The sequence below is a fragment of the Orcinus orca genome, chromosome 1 (assembly GCF_937001465.1).
Source record: "Orcinus orca chromosome 1, mOrcOrc1.1, whole genome shotgun sequence".
Taxonomy (NCBI): domain Eukaryota; kingdom Metazoa; phylum Chordata; class Mammalia; order Artiodactyla; family Delphinidae; genus Orcinus; species Orcinus orca.
In genome coordinates, this window is record NC_064559.1 from 91,408,763 (window position 1) to 91,428,513 (window position 19,751).

Consider the following 19,751-nt stretch of genomic DNA (forward strand, 5'->3'; position numbering starts at 1 on the left):
TTCTTATCAAACAAAAACCAAAAAGGCAAAAATCAAAATAAAATCAACCCAAACCACAACCCTAGCTTATTACAAATTTTTAATTATATTATCTTTTTAAGTCAGGAACAAAAAAACCATACTATTCATCACCACCATCATTTCATAAGGGACATTTTAATGTAAAAAAGAATACAAGTTAAAGCTTTATGAAAACAGTCCTCATTTTTCTTATTTTGCTCTCCACTGGTGAAAATTTCTCATGAACCAACACTGATCTAGTCCAGCTTTTTCATCCAATGCCCTGAGGACTCCAGGCAGTCACCTGGCCAAAGCTGACCATCTTCAATTGCTGACCAGGGCATTCTATCCTTAAATGTTTTAGCTCCTCAAAGTGGTAGTGGGGTACAATGGAAAAAGCATGGATTTGAGAGTCAGGCCTGGGTTCAAATCCTATCTAATCCTCAAAGGCTACTGAACACTTGAAATGTGGTTAGAGCAACTAAAGAGCTGATATTTTTGTTTGTTTTATTTATATAGTATAGCATAAATTTAAATGTAAATAGTCCTATGTGGCTAGTGGCTGTATTGGAAAGCACAGATCTAGACACTATTACGGTCAAGTAGTTTAGGGCCACATTCATTTCTGGAACAGCCATCTCATTCTGCCAACTCGCATTGTTCTCCAAGTCAGCTAAAACCTTTTAAGTCTTCCATATTTTGTTGCTAAGGGTGTCCTTCCCCATTTGTACCTATGCAATCAGATCTTTGCATCCAAATGCAGGAAATTAGATTCATCTCTATTAAGTTTCATAACCTTAAATTTAGTCTATCATTTCAGTTTTTAAGCATTAGAAGCAATCTTCAATCGAGATTTTTTAAAAATCCTATTGTTATCCTATGTATTAGCAGTAAAAGACTGCTAGCAGTAAAAGACTTTCTTCGAGCCCCAGTTTTTCACTGCTGTGGCCTGACTATGAACATATTTCCACAATTAGACCTTTTTCTAGCTCACACATTAAGTAAACATCCTCTGGCAGGGTGAGAAGGGGTGCTTAATACCTGTGGCCCCTCTCTCATCTACTAGGAACAGGCTACTTATATTTTAGATAAAGACTCAAAAAAAAATAAGTGATAGAGTCAGGGTTAGGTATGAGGCTGACGCCAGGTAAGTTTTTATTTAGGGGAAAAAAAAAGTCACTGAAAATAAAGGTCACTCAAAATGAATGAGAGTTTCAAAACACCCTATAACTCTTTAATGGCAGCTTTTGCACCCACTGCTCAAGCCAGTTCTAACCCAACCAAGATGCTGGAAAGCAGAGCACACAGAGGTGCCCATCAGGCCAATGAGGGCGATGAAGCTCAGGGCTCCCCGTTTCCGCTTTCTAGGTTCTAAAAAAGAGGAAAGAGCAGAAGTTACTGGGGGTGTTCCACAGTGACAATGCTGTCAACATCCACCAGCCATTCTGTCAAGGCACCTGGAGCTGTACGTTAGACCATCTAGTCTTAGGAGGTCAACCAGCTCTTCAGCCTAAGCTGTCAGTATGGCAGATACTGCACGCAAAGTCGTGTGCCACAACAGTACTGAACTTTAAAACACATTATGGGATAATAATTAGAGCACCTTTGCTCCAGGATCTTTTGGAGTTTTCCCTCTCCCAAGAGGTAAGGACAGCCAGAAGAATCTCTTCCCCCTTCTCTCAGGCACACCATTTATAGCACTGATTAGGAGCAGGGCATCTGGGCTCAGACTGCCTGGGTTTGAATCCTGACTTTCCAGTTTACACTTAGTAGCTCTGTGATCTAGAGTCTTAATCTTTCTCAGCCTCAGTTTCCTCATCTATAAAATAATATTATCTATGTCATAGAATTGTTGTAAGGCTAAACAGCATATGCAAAGTTCTTAGAACAGCAATTGACACACTGAAAATGCAAAATGCGCTTTGTTACTATTCAAAGGTTAATAAAAAGAAAGAAGACAACAGATCTTTCACCTAAATATCAAGTTACTTTCCCTTTTCTTAAAGCCCTGCTAAACAGGATAATATAGTAGTATAAGATTCTAAATTTGTTTCCTTGACGGATGTCAATATGTCCTTACCTCCTGTGTAATAGCCATAAGCATAAAGAACTCGTCCAACAATCCAGGCCAAGCCCAAGCCAGAAACTACACGCTAAAATAAAAGGGCTCCGTTAGTTATTTGCATGAAAGAAACAGGCAGAATTTTATTAACATCTAGGATTGATTACACAATGTTTTAACAAAAAGTTAACAGTTTCATGGATATAGTAAAATACTCCCTACCAAAGTTAGGGTAGAATGAAGTTGTTTCAGTCAGGAAAATCAAAGCGCTGTGATCCTTCTATGAACTGCTCAGAGACCTGGGAGGTGATTGCTGGCCTTCTCCTAGGTAGGTGGGATGGGAGGAACCTCCCGGCCTGCCCCAGGGGACTCAGTGTGCTAGAGCGCAGGGGAAGGAGAGGCAGGCCTGGGGGTCACAGTAAGCCTGGAGAGGAAACCGACTGAAAGGCAGGACTAGGGGAGGAGCCCTGTGGACAGGAGATGGACTGCGCACTCCACAGCTGTGTGCTGCTTCGTCTCAGCCAGGTCCCCCCTGGGAGGGCTCTGAGGGGCTGTGCTGCGGCCCACGCATAGGCATGGGGCTCCACTAGAAAAAGTCGGGGGAGTGTGTCATGTTGTGAATCCCAGAACATGTGGTGTTGGAGGGGAAAGTCTCCCCATTCCCAACACCCTTGAGAAGAGAGAGTGAAAACTCATGCGAGATGGGAAATCCTTCCATTTGGACACCCTGCTGGGGTGACGAACCCATTTGGTCTAAAGGAGACAGGGGAGAGGAAGAGAGAGGGTGTGTGAGGACGTGAGTCACTGTGCGTCACTGTCCCCAACTGTCTTTTCAGTTTAGCAGTGGCATCAGTGGGGGTGAGGTTCCTACTTTATGATTTTTATTTGTTTTTTTTGATGATTTAATGGAAGTTAAGTATCAGTAGGAGAATGAAACAACTATAAATAAACCCCCAGGCACACAAGTCACTATCTAGAAGCTCTGTAGTTTCTGCCTGGTCTCTCTTTAAAGTCGCGTAATTACCGTCAACCCGGGAACAATATCAGGTGCTTGCCTTCAGAGTAGTCTTAGAGTATTTCCAAGAACTAAGCACAAGGAATGGGATCTAGGGGAGTGGGACAGCAATGGGGCTGGGGTGGACATCAGGTGACACCTAGAGAGACCAGCTAGTCTGTTTAGACCAGCTAGCCTAGTTACTTGCTAGGATTGGGGCTCTCTAGAGGCACAAGAAAGAAATATCTTCTCTAAGAGAGTAGCAGACTTTTCTTTGAAACAAATACAAGACTTTGAGGTCATGAACTATAGATGTGCCATTCTGGCAGCTGACAAAGAAAGCACAAGGCCATTCAGGTACAGACCAGAGGCTTATGAAAGTCTCAGAACCAGAAATGTGGGGTGCCAGCACTCCGGTCTGAACTCAGTGGAGGGGAAACCTGGGCCCTGGAAAGGAAACACTTTCTGTGTAAGGCAAGACCCCAATGGCAACTAATCAGGCTCAGATAAACTTGCTTTATTTAGATAAGGTGTAGTGCAGACCAAACCTAAGGCTCACAAGGGCCTTAGCGGCCCACAAGGCCCCGAGGTCCACCCTCACCTCCAGCCCTCACCTCCTGCTCACCACTGAAGCCGCCCTACTCACTGTGCACCACACAGACCGGCCAGGCTCCTGCCCCAGGGCCTCGCCCTTGCTCGTCTCCTGCCTGGAGGTGTCTGGAGACATCTGCAGCACCTGCTCCCTCACCTACTGCTTAAGTGTCACCTTCGCAACAAGGCGCTCCTCCTGACTGTCCCACTCAGCACTGTCCCCCCCAGTCCCCAGGCACTCCCTTTCCACCATCCCTGCTTTTGCTTCCTCTGTGGGGCGCATCACCTTCTAACATGCTACGCGATGTCCTTGAATTGCTTTTTGTCTGCGACCCCCAACTAAGAGTCAGCTCCACGAAACCAGGAGTCTTTGCCTGTTTTGTTCACTGCAGTAACTTCCAGTGTCCAGGAAATGTTCATTGCATGAATAATGTGGCAAAGGAAAACTCAATGGACGTGAACCTCCTAGGATCAGAGAGACCTGGGTTCAAATTCTGATTCATCTACTCTGTAGCTATTTGATCTTGAGAAAGTTACATAGTATCCAAGAGGTTTCTCCTTATCTGTAAAAAACGGGAAAAATGCTACCTACTTTAAGGAACTTTGTAAGAAGTAACTGAAATTCTTTTAAATACATGGTGCCTAGACATTGAAGATGTTCATTAAATTTTCATTTCCTCTTCCCTCCTGAATGGCTCAGTGAATTAAATCTATTCAATCTAATTAGATGAACCCCCTCCCCGGAAAAACTTACTGGGTGGTAAACACCTCCGACAGCTAGAAAAAATAAGAAGGGAGGGTACACTTCCAACCTGGAATAGATAAAAAAAAAAGTTTTTTTTTTTCCTTTTAAGTGCTCTATATAAGTATGTCTACGTAAAACTAAGAACCCTTTACATTCTTACTTGCCAAGTTAGAAACTTGAGAATAAAAATAAACATTGACCAGAGGCGGAAGGCCTGACCACTAAGATCCACCTTCTTTTGCTCTGCTTGGGATTAGATTAGAGGTAACTCAGAACACAGTGAGTCAAAGACCTCCAATCTAACAAACTGATGAGGCGAATTAGAGTAGATTTCCTTGCAGAGCTCAAAGCCTCTCACCCCCTAGGCTGAGAGATTCAGTATCAGTTTAGAGTGAACTTGCTGCAAATACCGCAGAAGAGTAATGCAGCATTAAATTCATATTTGAAAAGGGCACTGGGGGAGGGATGAAGTGGGAGTTTGGGTTTAGCAGGTGCAAGCTATTATATATAGAATGGATAAACAACAAGGTTCTACTGTATAGCACAGGGAACTATATTCAATATCCTGTAATAAACTATAATGGAAAAGAATATCAAAAAAGAATATATATATTTATAACTGAATCATTTGGCTGTACAGCAGAAATTAACAACATTGTAAATCAATTTTACTTCAATTAAAAATAAAAGAAATGGAAGAAAAAAAGAAAAGGTTATCTAGAATCCCACCATCCTAACAACTCTTAATTTTGCTTAATATTTAATCTGTTCACTTATACATTTTTAATGATACTTTTAATGAGTATTCATGATCATCATCGTTGCTATTACTCAGCAAACAGAGTACCAAGGGTTGAGGTGTTGTACAGAAAACACCCGCTCTGCAGATGTCTTGGGGGCCGGGCAGGGCCAGCACTCACGTGTTCTGGTGGGCCCGCTGAATGCAGTTGAAGAGGTGTCCGTTTTCAGGGTCAGTGCTATACATTGTAGGATACTGTTAAAACAAAGTGTGTGTGATCAAATGGTCAAGTGTAGCATTCAGTGTTGAGAGTTAAAATCAACCTTAAAGATAATGTATCCCAAAGCATCTTCTGCCATAACCTTGGTAAGATGATCATTCAGTTTCTGCTTACATGCATGTGGTGACAGAGGCCTCATTCTCAGAGGCAGATTCAATCTGTGTCTATTAATATCCAGTGACGAGAATATATGTCTGTGCCATTCAAGGGATAGAGGCAGCTTGTGCCAAATTCAGGGTTTTTGTTAACGTTATGCCATCACTGGTGGCTTTGGGATGTATTACAAGGATGCCATTGGGAAATAGCTCCTTCCCAAGAGTCAGCAAATACCACATCCTTTTAAGGTTCCCCTTAATGGGGGAACAGAAACTGAGTGTGTGAGAGTTTTAATGTGTCCATCAAAATAATAAACTAGACATGAAAACTTTAAAAGGAGCTCTAATTAGAAATTGCTCAAAAGAAGTAGACATTTAAAATTGCTCACCAGGGACAGCTTCAGTAATTATCCCTTCTAGATCAGCTAGAGCTAAAGGAAGCATTCAATAGACCTCCTCCCTATGTCTGATGTCCAGACACAGGCTAACTCAGCACCATGTGCTTCGTTTCTACTTGGGAAACAGGAAAATCACCAGAAGACATCATTTTAAAGTGGCACACCAGGAAACAACTGCTATTTAACCCCCTCCAACCCCCGTTTTTTTTTTTGGCCTCGCTGTGCAGCTTGTGGGATCTTAGTTCCCTAAACAGGGATCGAACCTGGGCCCTTGGCAGTGAAAACGCAGAGTCCTAACCACAGCCCGGGAATTTCCTATTTAACCCCCTTTAGAAAATAACTGTCTTCCTAGCAAAGAGCTCCAGCCAAAAGCACACCTGGTCTTTTTACAGAAGAGACAAAAGTAAAACAAGATGGAAATGACTCTCCAGAAGGGCCCCATATTTCTCGGCTTCCTCCTGCCAGACAGGTGCAGAATTTCTAATAGGAACAGGCCAGAAACTGCTACCGCTGACCACTAGCACCTCACCTTTCCCTCCACAACTGAAAACAAGTTCTTGCCGCGACGAACCCACAGAGGCACCACTGTGTTCCCACTCACCTCCACTTTGTACTTCTTGCGGGCCTTGGAAACGTTGATGGCTAGATGAGTTACCATTAGGAAGCTGGCAGCACCAGTTAGAATCACGAAACCATATTCCTTAGAGAGGACGGCCATCCTGACTCTGTGGGAGAAAGAACACATTAGGCCACCACCTGGCACTGTGGGCTCCAAGCTGCAGGAGGCCTCAAGAGTGGAATGTTTTGTTACCAGCAAACATATCCCTACAGATCAAAAAGAGGCGTGAGCGATCTGGTGGTTCTAAGAGGTAGAGATATTACTGTATACCAATATTACTGTATACCACCCAACAGAATTAAAAAATGATTCAAGTCTGCAATATACACACAGAAAAGTTCACGATCACATTGTATATTCTCTTTTGCGCCTGAGTTCTTTTGATCAACATTGCATGTATGAGATTTATCTAAACCACTGCAGTAGTCATTGCTATTGGATGGTCTGGCCACTAAAAACCACAATTTAAAAAAATATTTAGCAAGGCAAAATGCTAAAAGATATACTAAGTTACACAGAGAGAGAGAGAGACAGAGAGAGAGAGAGAGAAAGAAAGAGAGAAAGAGAGAGAGAAAGAGAAAGAAACAGGATATAGTCAGTAAGTACACAGTGATTCCAAGTTTTTCGCTTGTATGTCTGTTGGCATCGGAGACACTCAGGGCAGGAACCCTAGGGCCTCCCTTGGATCCTGAGACACGTGCTGGTACAGCAGCAGAAATATCACACTGGTAGGGAAGGGATCAGTTATAGTTCTTTGAAAGCCAGAGCAAGGCTCTGGGCAGCTCTTGGAGAACCCAGATTCTTCATCAAATTAACACTTCAAAACTAACCCCATGATGTGGTCTAGTGTCTGCAATGCAGCTTATTTTGAAATGCATCAGAAAATGATGATGCAAGCTAATATAGCAAAATATTAATGCTAGAACCTGGGTGGTAGCTATATGGATGTTCACTATACAATTCTTCCAACTTTTCTGCATGTTTGAAAAATTTCATATGAAATGTTTGGAGAAAAAGCTCATATCAGCATTTTTCAGTGTTCAGCAATTTCAGCTCTTTTAGCTCTTGTCCTGCTCCAGGAGGAAAGAAGAAAGAAGGAAAGAAACAGACTGGAGATCAAGGAGAGGAAAACCTGCTGGGTGGGAAGAAGCCCTAATAAATTCAGAGTAAGTTAGTGCTGCCCTCCAGTCTCTCTGAGCACTGATCACCAGATGTCTGAAGGGTCAGAGCATGGCAGGACACAGAGAAATAGCTACAATGCTTCCAGAGATCCTTAGCTGCTGTCCCATCACGTGCATGGCTGCCACAGGCCAACAGCTCCTGTGTGTATTCTGTCTTCAGTTTAAAATTTCCATCCCTGGGAATTCCCTGGAGGTCCAGTAGTTAGGACTCCGCGATCCCACTGCAGGGGACACAGGTTCGATCCCTGGTCAGGGAACTAAGATCCCGCATGCCACATGGTGTGGCCAAAGAAAAAAAAATTCCACCCCTAAAACCGTTTGGCTGCAATCTCTCCTGAAAGCCTGGGAAGGTTACCCTGCTCCAAAATGTTTTAGCCATCCTCACAAACAACCCAACAAGATGCTAATATCCCTATTTTCCAAAGAGCCCCCAGAGGTTAAGTAATATTCGCAAGGTCTAAAAGAGAAAGTATCCGATTTGGGATTCAAATTTAGGTTCCAATTCAGTTCCAATGTCCCCTTTCAATCCCACTTGATGATTTAGAGCTGAACTGACATTGGGATCACAGAATCTTTCTCAGTGTGGAATTTGGGGCCAGCAAACAGGTCAGTTCTTTAAAAGTAAGCTTCCCTTAGGTCTGCAAAATAACATTTGGAACCAAAATCCTAAAACCTGCCCATCCCCAACCATGTTTCACAATAATTCCCGTTAGTTTCCCCTGCTATATTCTTTCTTTACCTGGAGCTGCTTGTGGAGGGGCACCCGGCATTCCCTCCTCCGGGACAGGGGACACACACACTGGAAAGGGGCATCCCCAGGACTCAGCATGGGAATCACCTCCAGGTCAGCCTCTCCTGGGCCATCTTGTGTGGCTGTGGAGAGCAAGGAGTCTTTGGCTGCCTTCCAAGCTTTCCTGCCCTCATTCTCTTTTAGAATTAGTCCTTTCCAGAGTTTAGAAAATCAGCTTGGGGAGGAAGCTTTGGTAGTCGTTATTAAAACAAAAATATGGGGTGAATACTGAACACCTCTTTGAAAATAAATAAATATGACTACCTGATATCCCTGGAGTTCAACCCATCTGGGCCAAACAGGCAACTGAAAATGGAGCTGTCTCTAACTTTGTCAAAAGCCGCCTGTTTAAGAACGATACAATTAAGCATATCTGGTTTAGGTCAAAGTGTGCAAGTTGAAAGTCTGTTCAGACCTCACCTTTAGACAGGCGACTAGGCTCTCACACAGCCTGGGGTCACCTTGTGTTGGTGCAGACTTTTCAGCTCATTTTTCATCTCCCCCCAAATCCCATAAGCTCCATTTTACAGAAAAGGAAATGGAGGCTCAGGTAGAGAGATGAGGGCAGAGCTAAGACCAGAGCAGGTTTTAGAATTCTTCCCCAAATACTCCAGCTAGCCCAGGCAAAACATATTCGGTGGCTCGGTCACTGGCCTGTGTTTTTCTGGCCTGTAAGGATTTGGGTAGGAGAAGCTAGGTGGCAGGACAGAGAAGTATCTTTGGAGTAGGTGTTTCTGTTGCAGGCAATGAACACTCAGAAAGGCAACCGCTTAAAAACCTGCAATTAGAAATTAATGTTTACTACTGACCTCCTCTTCCAAAGTATAAATGCAACCTGGGAGGTTACACTCTTAGGCAGTCACACCCTAGTGAAAGTGACTCTCTTGACACTTTGCTATGGTGATAGGTACTGAGGGGAAAAGAATCTAGGTGAGGGCAAGCAGAGCCAGGAACAAGACCTTTGAAGGACAGAGAATTTACAGTAAGGGAGACCCAGAGTCTGATGCTAAAATGGGTAGTGTGCAAAGGACAGTGTAATTGGTCAGGAAACAGTGAGCGTACTAGGGGTGGGAGGAGAGAGGCAGCCCTACCCAAGGCTCTCCCTGCAGGAGCCCTGGACACACCTGCATAGGTGCCAGAGCCAAGCCTGTTCAGCGCCCCCCCCACACACACCTCCTTGCACTTTCACCACGTGAGGAGCCCTGCTTCACAGGCCATTGTAGCCAGCACTTCCCAGCTGGTGTGATCAGGGCTAGAACAGAGAGAGCAGCCAATTGCATCAGATACTAAGCTCCCGTGAGGGAGGGACCGTGTGTGTCCGGCATCCCCCGTGCCAAGCACAGAGTGTGTGCTTATAGAAAGCTGTGGAATAAACGAAGCAAGCTGTAAGTCCAGGTTGCTTTCAGAATGCCTCCTCTGCTCTGCACAGTGCCTGGCATAAAGTGTGTGCCTAACCCATGTCAGTTTCCTTTTTCCCTCTCAAAGCCTCTACTGAAACAATGGAAGCAACTGGATGTATGAATTCCTGGAGAAAGAGGAGATCAGAACACAGAGAAAAGCTCTGTCGCTACAGCTGCTGAAAACATAAATCCAGTAGGGACTGCAAAACGCTTAAGTCTTGTCCTTTAAGGAAAGAATCAGTTTAATTCACTTAGGGTTCAAAAAAAACTTTGTCATTTGCTGAATTCTTATTTTCTGAGGGCAAAGAGATGAACGCTCCCGCCCCGTCGTGGGTATGGGTGCGTACACTGGCGAAAGGGGAGGCACCTCGGCTCACAGCAGCCACGTTCCAGGCAGCTCCAGCCACGCCCGAGGTTGGGCCGGTCCCGCAGCTAGCCGATAGCTCCCAGAGCACAGGCTTGAGAAGCTGATACGTGCAACACAACCTCTTTCTGACATGAGCACGCATTCGGACTGCACACTATAGTTTGTTGATTACATACCTGCTCTGTGTCCCTGGCAACCCCTATATCCACCCAACAAGATAAGGTTCTTGGGGGTGGGAACTCTGCCCTAGAGTTTGCCTTCTACATGGTGATAGACACACAGCAGTCCAGTGGTCCTTTTGGAGCTGAACTTTCATGACTGGTATAGATTACTTTGTAACTCACTTGGTTGTATAAGAGCACTTGTTAATTATCACGCAGTTTCCGAGGTTAGTTGCACACCAGCTGTAAAGATTAAAATTTATGATTTGTACAAATAAAAATTTATTTAGTTACTTGGTAGTATTACACGCTGCTGGGAGAAGTGTAAAACAGAACCACCTGGAGGACAGCCTGGCGGCAGGCAATATGCTTTACATTGTTCATAACCTTTTGCTCATTAATTCTACTGGGAATCTATCCTGGGGTAATAATCAGGAAGGCAAACAGATTTGGTTCAAAGACATTCACTTCAGCACTATTTATAACAGCAAAAACAGAAATGGTATAGATGTCCAAACAAAGAGGACTAATTAAATAATATATCTGTAAAACAGAATAGTATATAACCATTAAAAATGGTGAAACATTAAAGATGGTGAAACAGACTTAATATACAGCATGTTAAATTAAAAAAAAGAAAACAAAAAGAGTATATCTAGTTTTCTCAATAATAGAAAAAAATTAAAGAAGAAAATATCAAAATCATAAGCATAGCTATTTCCAGATGGCTGAATTATAGATTTTCCTTTGTACCTTTCTATGTGCAAAATGAGCAAATATATACCAAAAAAGTTATGTAAAAAAATGGCCTGACAATAATTAGTAATTGAGGAGACAGGAGGAATAGACAGTATGTTACAAAGGAACCAAAGAATCGGACCTGATTTTTAGCTTGAATCCTGTCACTTATCCACTATGTGCACTATAGAGACAGCCTTGCAGGTAAGTTTTGGAATCACATTGTCTGGGTTTAGAACCTGGATCTCATATTCCTAGCTGTGTGTCCTCGGGAAAATTACTCAACGTCTTTCAAGCATCCTTGGTTTCCTCACTTGTTAATTGGAGATAATCACGGCACCTACCCCATACCATATAGTTGTTGTAAAGATTAAATGGGGACACTGTCTCTAAACACCCATCAGGATGCCTGTCACATAGTAAGTACTCAATAAATGTTATATATCAGGTTATACTATGTGTGCTAATGTTCTGTTAACTGTCTCTGCCCTGATTCAGTGATAAAAGCGGATGTTCGAATACATGATGATGAGATACATTTAAGAATTTATAATTATCATTTTAAAATAGCAAACAAAGCTTAGAACTACATATATTCCCCTCCTTTTTGAACTCTTAATAGCCAGCCATGTTACAATCTATTATCTGAAGGGCAGGAGTATTCAGAAGGAAGCAGTCTTCTAGTACAGACTATGGAAATCAGCAAACTGCAGTCATGCAGACCCTCCCTGTAGCCAGACATGCTTATCCCCGCATGGGGCTGAGCATCCATTCATTTACTTGTTCAAGTTTATTGAGTGCCTACTATGTGCTACTCAGTGGGCCCATGCTGGGGATGAGGTGAACAAGCCAGACTTTGGTCCCTGCCCTCAGGAAGCTCATGTTTTACTGGGGGAAGAAGGCAAATAAGTAAACAAATACCCAATTCCAGATTTTTCCTTCATACCAACGATCAGAAACTGTGTACAAATCCCCCCAACCCCCCCAAAAAAATGAAACTAAAAGGGTTGGGGAGAGGCAGAGATAGGACAGAAGTGTTTCTGTTCTGTCTTCACTTATTAGTAACTACAGAGGTGTATGTTCCTAGTTAACTGTTTCCTGGCAGGCTTGAGTCAAAATAGTTCAGTTGAGAGAACATTAAGTCGAAGGTTTAAAAGGAATTAGTTTTTCTTTTTATTTAGGAAATTCGTGTCACTTATTTAATGATAGAGATCCTTTTGGGAATGTTTTGTTTGTTTGTTTATTTTGCGGTACGCGGGCCTCTCACTGCTGTGGCCTCTCCGGTTGCGGAGCACAAGCTCCGGATGCGCAGGCTCAGCGGCCATGGCTCACGGGCCCAGCCGCTCCGCGGCATATGGGATCTTCCCAGACCGGGGCACAAACCCGTGTCCCCTGCATCGGCAGGTGGACTCTCAACCACTGTGCCACCAGGGAAGCCCCCCAGTGGATTTTTAAAAAGCTACAAGGCACCATTGTAAAGTCTTACTTTAGAGTGATCAAGCTTGGACTTCAAATGAGGCAGTGTTGGTCTCACCCCTAGAAGGTATGCTCTATTCCAGTGCCTGAGTTAGCAACATGGAGTTTCATTATGATATTTGGCTAAGGTACTCTCCTATAGGAATGTGACTGACAGATTCACCTGGAAGCATAACTACTCCAGCGCTTATACTTCGCTCAACTTTTCCTCCAATTCCTGCTTCTGCCACCACTTGCCTTATCTCACTGGGGCAGGGGTTCCTTCAGTTACAAAAGGGTTACTCAGAGAACCTCCTGAACTACATTCAACGGAATACTCCTGGGGTAAAGCTCTCCTTCACTTATTTACTCCACTCCATCTTAGCTGCCAATAGAAATTCCCCAGGGCACAATCAACACTGCACAAATGGAGCAAAAGGTAGGCTTTATCAGTTGGGCACTGGCCTCAAATAATTTATGACTTCTGAGCCATGAAGTTACAACTTATCTTCTCCTAAATGAAAATCTATCAAATGTCTTAAGGGAGAGAGGATTTCAACTTTCAGCTCTCTCTTTGCCCTCAAACAAATAAAAACCAGTGTGGACAATGGTAACCCTTACTTCCATTTGCAAGATTGCTCCCCTCCAACTGTACTGCAATTTCTCAGCAGTCTTTTTTTTTTTTTTTTAATGCATCAGGAATGGGACAATGCTAAAGCACTTATAGACTGACTTGGAGCCGTTCCCCAATGTTTCATTAAAATACTTATTTGGCTGCTGTATTATTAATCCAATCTTCCTTATATATGGTCCTTCATTTTATTTTATTTTTAAAATTTAGCTATTTTATTTATTTATTTTTGACTGTGTTGGGTCTTCATTGCTGCGTGAGGCTTTCTCTAGTTGCGGCGAGCGGGTGCTACTCTCCCTTGCAGTGCGCAGGCTTCTCATTGCTGTGGCTTCTCCTGTTGCAGAGCACGGGCTCTAGGTGTGCAGGCTTCAGTAGTTGTGCCACGTGGGCTCAGTAGTTGTAGCTCGCGGGCTCTAGAGCGCAGGCTCAGTAGTTGTGGCGCACAGGCTTAGTGGCTCCAGGGCATGTGGGATCTTCCCAGACAGGGCTCGAACCCATGTCCCCTGCATTGGCAGGCGGATTCTTAACCACTTTGCCACCAGGGAAGCCCTGGTCCTTTCTTTTACATGGCATTTTCATGAGAATAATACAAGGATGGTAACTTAAAGGGCTTCATCTGATCACATCAAATGGACCACCATGAGTCCCCAACACTGGGAGGTGGTTCCAAAAACTCTGAGGTTGTGCTAGGGGTCTACTCAGCCTGTATTCTTTTAATGAGGTAGCTGTCCAGCCTCGTTTCTGCCTCCAAATGTATCTACAAAGGAACAGTCCTCAAAATTATTTCTAGGCAAGGCAGCTGAGCCCATATAAAGCTAAATGGAAGAGATATGGGAACATTATATGTATAACTGATTCACTTTGTTATAAAGCAGAAACTAACACACCATTGTAAAGCAATTATACTCTAATAAAGATGTAAAAAAAAAGCTAAATGGAGAAACTTGAGATCCTAGAGGCAAGCAGCACAAAAGTAATTCCCTGTTTCCATGATGGGAGAGAAAAAAAGGAGAGTCACAGAATTTCTTTGGGTCCATCCTACATTTTCAGAACACCAGTCTGGTCACTTCTACAGTACACAGATGATAAAATCTGTTTGAGTGTCAAAGTCTCAAATGGCAGTGAGATTTTAAAAAGAGTACACGGGGGCTACCCTGGTGGCACAGTGGTTAAGAATCCACCTGCCAATGCAGGGGACATGGGTTCGAGCCCTGGTCCGGGAAGATCCCACATGCCGCAGGGCAACTAAGCTTGTGCGCCACAACTACTGAGCCTGCGCTCTAGAGCCTGTGAGCCACAACTACTGAGCCTGCGCTCTAGAGCCCACGAGCCACAACTACCGAGGCCCGCGCACCTGGAGCCCGTGCCCCGCAACAAGAGAAGCCACCGCAACGAGAAGACCACGCACCACAACGAAGAGTAGCCCCTGCTCGCCGCAACTAGAGAAAGCCTGCGCGCAGCAAGGAAGACCCAATGCAGTCAAAAACAAATAAATAAAATAAATAAATTTATTTTAAAAAATTAGAAAAAGAGTACATGGACAGTTGAGAGAAGGAATAATAACCATGTGAAGAAAAATAACTATTCCCCACAATTGTTTTGCATATTCAGTAAATATCACTCCAAGGGCTAAAAATGAAAAGTTAGTTGAATAGGCAGGCCATTATTTGTCCAGCCTTGAATATTAACTCAAGTGAGGCAAACAACACAGGCAGGTAATAAAGTGGGTCTTTCCCGGTTTCTCATATTCTTTAATTCCTCATCAGTGTTGCTGGCAGAACACTTGGAAAGTGGAAGCACACTACAAGTTAGGGGGATGGAAGATCTGTCTTCTTAAGAGATAAATGTCCTATAAATTCAAATATATTCAATTTTATAGTTAAGTGGCCACAGCTTGGAATATAAAATATTCAAGTTCCACATGTCATTTTAATTCCAACACTCTCGTGAACTGTCAGTGCTGAGGACAACTACATTACTGCACTGGCTGAGAGCGGGAGCGGGGAGGGAAGGACCAGCTTGATGCTCAAGTCCAAGTGAACGTTTCCTGGTTACGTGGGATGAGCCTGCACTGACACAAATAAACTTTGTTAAGGCCAAATAAGCAAATAACCTGCTCTTTTCTTCTCTGGAGTCTGACTTCTGTGCGAAAAGGTACTAGACACATATGCTTAACTGAGTCTCCCCTGGGAAAAACTAGTAATTCAGCTCTTCAGGAATCTAAGAATAGTAGATTGTAAGACAGAACAAATCCTAGGTTCCCCTGTTTGTAGGATGACAAACTTTCCCAAACAGACTCTTGACCCAAAAGGCCCTATGGGCTAGAGTTCCTTGATGTGCTGACCTAAAAGCCCTGAGCCACGCTGGACCATCTGGAGCCCAGCCTCCAGGGAGGTGTGATCCCAGGGACAGGCTGCAGGACATTTCCTATAGTCTGAAGGCACCAATCTCAGAGGACAGGGAAGAGAATGGGGAGAAGTTATGGGATGCAGAAGAAAATAAAAATCTTGTACCAATTCATTCAAGGGAGCTGATCTGACAAAGTCAATGCAGGACAAAGTGTTTCACCTAAATGGAATGCTCACTTTAAGTCCACATCTACCACCTTCCTCAGTAGTGCCTTAGAATGATTCCTTTCCTGATGTATCCCCTACTGAATGCTGGGTACCACGTGCAGTGCAGGGCTACAATAGTGAACAAGACTGAGAAAGAAGGTCCTGACCTTCCAGAATACAGAGTCAAATGGAGGGAGACAACTTAGGAGGATCATGAAACAGGAAGGTAACAGATTGAGCTAAGGGCTCTGAAGGAGTAACAGTGATGTGAGAGTGAGCACACAGGTAGAGAAAACAGCAAGTACACAGGCACGGAGACAGGAAAGGGGTTTACTTGTATAAGGATGAAAAGGAGACCAGTGTTGGCTGAAGGGTAGTGATATAACCTAGAGGAAGAGTGGTAGGAGAAATCAATGATTATTAATAACACATTATTAGCACATATATTACTTAATATGTGTCAAACACTAAGTAGTTCATCAATATTAACTCATTTAAACCCTCACAGCATCCCTATGATATATTATTACTCCATTTTACAGATGAAGAAACTGAACATCAGAGAGGTTTAGTAATCTGCCCAGGGACACGCAGCTATAACAGAGAAAGCCTGGATTCACACACAGCCAGGCAGTCTGGCTCCACAGTTATGCTCTCAACCCTTGGCTATATTGTCTCTCAATGAGGTTGGGGAGCAAGTTTGACCACACTTGACCTCTTTTGAAACTTTTCTACCTCTCCGGACCCTCTCCTGAGCATAAAATATATTAACGAGAACAGAAAGCTAACAATTAACTCCAAGTCTGTGACTGATTAAAGCCTGAGAGCTTTCTAATTGGAAGAAGAAAAAAACTTGGAAAAGGTCCAAAAAGGAACTTTTTTTCCTTTTTAATGAGTGTCAGCACTGCAGTATGACAGGAGGAGAGATTACAGGGGAAAAAAATCCTCCAAACTTTCGGGCATTCGGGTTTGCAAAGGGCAAAGCAACACAAAAATTGGCACTTCATTTTTACATCACGATTTCCATACAACCTGTCCCTTAACTGGCATTATATAGGAACTGAGGGCCAGAGTGAAACTAAGCCCTGACTTCCCAAAGAGGAAAAGAAAAATCTCTAATGAGTCACATGGACACCATTTGGATTTTCCATCACAAGAAGTGTGGGTGGACTGTATGCAGTGAATTCTTAGCAGCTGCTGAACAAGTCCCACCAGGCTACCAGCCATTCTGAATGAAGGAACTGCATAGGCTGCAGGCTCCTGCCTGAAACAGGGGTCTAACTCTTCAGGCCTGTCTGTACTTAGAATGAAGTTGTGTCACAATCATTCACATTTCTTAGGCTGGAGAAATAAAATAACACTATTAAATAAAAAAGAGTGAACTAAGTCACCAAAATATTAGAACACATGTTCCAGTTAATAAATGGGTCGACTCTAGAAGGAACTCATAGCGTAACATGGGACGGATGATTCTAAATGCTGAACTCCTTAAAGGTATTTGCAAATGTATTTGGAAGGTAGTACAACTTCCCCATAGGAAGATAGGCACATAGACAGTGTAAGAGATAGCGAGGGAAACGCAAAAATTCTATTTTACATAGCAGTAAACTACCTGGTAACTGCGAATTCTTCTTTTTCAGAAGGATGGTATACTCATAAGTAGTATTAATGAAACCAGTTGTAAAAACCGTAGCAGTATATTCTTTTAAACACATATTGCTTTAAAAAACGCTAAATGGTTCATGGTCAATTGTGGTTGGCAAGGGTGATCTGAATACAGATTCAGAATATTTAAATAGAAATATAGGGAAGAATATATTTAAATATTGCTAGCTGTGCAGTAGGCACTAAATTACTCTTTGACACATTGATTTGTCATTCACTTCATTCCAGATTTCTCCACATAGGTTCAGTGTCTTTGCTATCCTCCAGGTTAAGAGGCTCCCCTTCATGGATTGTGTCTCTGCAGAACTCTAAACTGGCAGGATTAAGTCTAAATAAGGGGGAAGGCTGCCCTTCTCCAGTTTTGTTCCTTAATCTAAGGAGGCCCCTGCAGTGCTGTTTCTATGACTGGGCACAGTACCTCTACACAGTACCTCTGTTTTATATGTAGTAACATCATTTGCAGGGGGATTCACTTGACAAAGTTTTCTATTTCTGTAACATTGTCAGGAGGGAAGCTTTACAGAACGTCTTCCCCAGCTGAAAGTATTTGTTTGGGTTTTTAGATGTAAACTTATTTAACTCTGTTAAATTTAACTCCCGTGAGAATAAACGTTCTTGATCGCCTGACTCAGATACTATGCTCTCAACACTGAATTCGTTGACCTAAACATAGTCTGTAATTTTGACCAGTAACCTTGGGTGCTTCCCAGAAACTGTAGGCTCCCAGCGATCTACAGATCTCACAAGAGATGCCCTTGCTTCCACCGACAGAGGAATCGAAGATCTGCGGCAATTCCACATGACCACGCCCAGGTCTACAGCACCTGCAAAGAGCCATATATCTGCAGAGCAGTAACTGTCCTTCCCTCCAGATCTCCCTTTCTCCAGTTAGCGGATTAAAGCCGCAAGCCCGTAGTTCTTTTCCTACCCACCCTCCTGTCTCTGCTTTCCTTTTACCTCCCTTTCCACACTCACTTGTCCCCTAAGCTACAATGTAGTGGTAAACTCGTGACTCCCAAGGAAAGTGACAGCAGAAGCCAGAACTTCGGAGAATGACTTACCAACCAGCCTCCAGCCCCTTCCACCGCCCCGCAGCTGCCCCACCGCTGTGGCCGTAGCGCTCCCTGCAGCAACACCAGATGAGGGAAATTCTCTGAAATCAACCTCAACGAAGATTCCGCCTCCTCTCCTGCTCTAAGGCAGCCGTAGGAAATGACCCACTCGTAGGTTCCAATTCAAACATACGACAAACGTTTCTATGAAACCGGAGGAAAACAAACACAATTCCCTGGGAGGCCCTCCCGGAATGTCCCTAGCAACACATGCACATCCGCAGCTGGCGCAGCGCTCGCAGGCCACTTTAAAAACCTGTGTTACCGATCAGGCCTGCACTGCCAGCTGTCCCTGCAATGCCCTGCCCGCCCCTCCTGTGCACCAGAGATGCAGTTGGCAAGGTCAGGTGGGCTCTGGGAGGCAGAAAGAAGGAGCCCGGCGTCCGCACAGCCCAGGGAGCGGAGGAGAGAAAAGGAAGTAACTGAGGAAGGGTTGACCTTGAGAATTTCCCTGAGTTTTAGATAGCGTGGCCGGCCCAGCTTAGACGCTCCAAACCCACTACATCATGGGGAGGATGGAGGGCAAAGGGGATGGGAAGGTAGAAAGAAACCTACAGACAAGAAGGGAGAGAGAGAGCGAGTCCCTATTCAGCTTGGGATGGCCGAGATATGGGCGGTGCCCAGCTCAGGAGCTGAAATGCCTCCGAGGCCCACGCTCCTCGCTGCCCGCAGGTGCGGAGACTCACCTGGATCACCTTCGCTCGGCTGGTGCACAACGCAGTGCGCAGCGGAACTGTAAGTGCGGCACCCTTGGCCTCCTGAAGAGTGGGGCGTGGCCCGGAGTAGTCCCCGCCCTCTCCCGGGGCAGCGCGAGGCCACGCCCTGGAGGCGGGGCTCTGGGTGTCAGAGCTGAGTATTGCTTCTGGGCCGCTGGTCTTGAGGCAGAGACTGCATTTTCTTCCTCCTCACCGTGGTCCACAGATTTACCCCTCCTACTCCCAAATGCATTTATCCGTTCCTTTCTGCAAAGGCCCTCGTGGCCGCCTTCCTAAACTGTCCCAGCCAGTTCATACTTCTCGGGCTGAGTTTGCAGCACGGTAGCACGGTAATAATTTATCCCCAGCAGAGCCACCGTAGCTTGCTTCTAGGGGCTCTGGGGTGAGGGCGGGGACACGGGTTTGCAGGGCGCGTGCAGACAGGGGGGGCAGGTCACCAGAGCCGGGCTGCAAGGCT

At 44.3% G+C, this 19,751-nt stretch overlaps 1 protein-coding gene across 2 annotated transcripts; it reads right to left on the reverse strand.

Annotated features, from left to right (window-relative positions):
• Positions 1 to 1,125: 1,125 nt before the first annotated feature.
• On the reverse strand, positions 1,126 to 19,449 carry MGST3 (microsomal glutathione S-transferase 3). 2 transcript variants are annotated; one of them, XM_004282046.4, is made up of 6 exons: positions 19,265 to 19,449; positions 6,506 to 6,629; positions 5,313 to 5,386; positions 4,402 to 4,459; positions 2,081 to 2,153; positions 1,126 to 1,371 (listed from the first exon to the last, which is right to left on the reverse strand). In XM_004282046.4, exons 2-6 carry the CDS (start codon positions 6,620 to 6,622, stop codon positions 1,235 to 1,237), a joined length of 459 nt encoding a protein of 152 aa, XP_004282094.1. In that variant the 5' UTR covers positions 6,623 to 6,629; positions 19,265 to 19,449; the 3' UTR covers positions 1,126 to 1,234. The 2 variants fall into 2 exon arrangements, with proteins under 2 accessions (XP_004282094.1, XP_033265645.1); XM_033409754.2 differs by having other exon boundaries at positions 19,134 to 19,274.
• Positions 19,450 to 19,751: the final 302 nt, after the last annotated feature.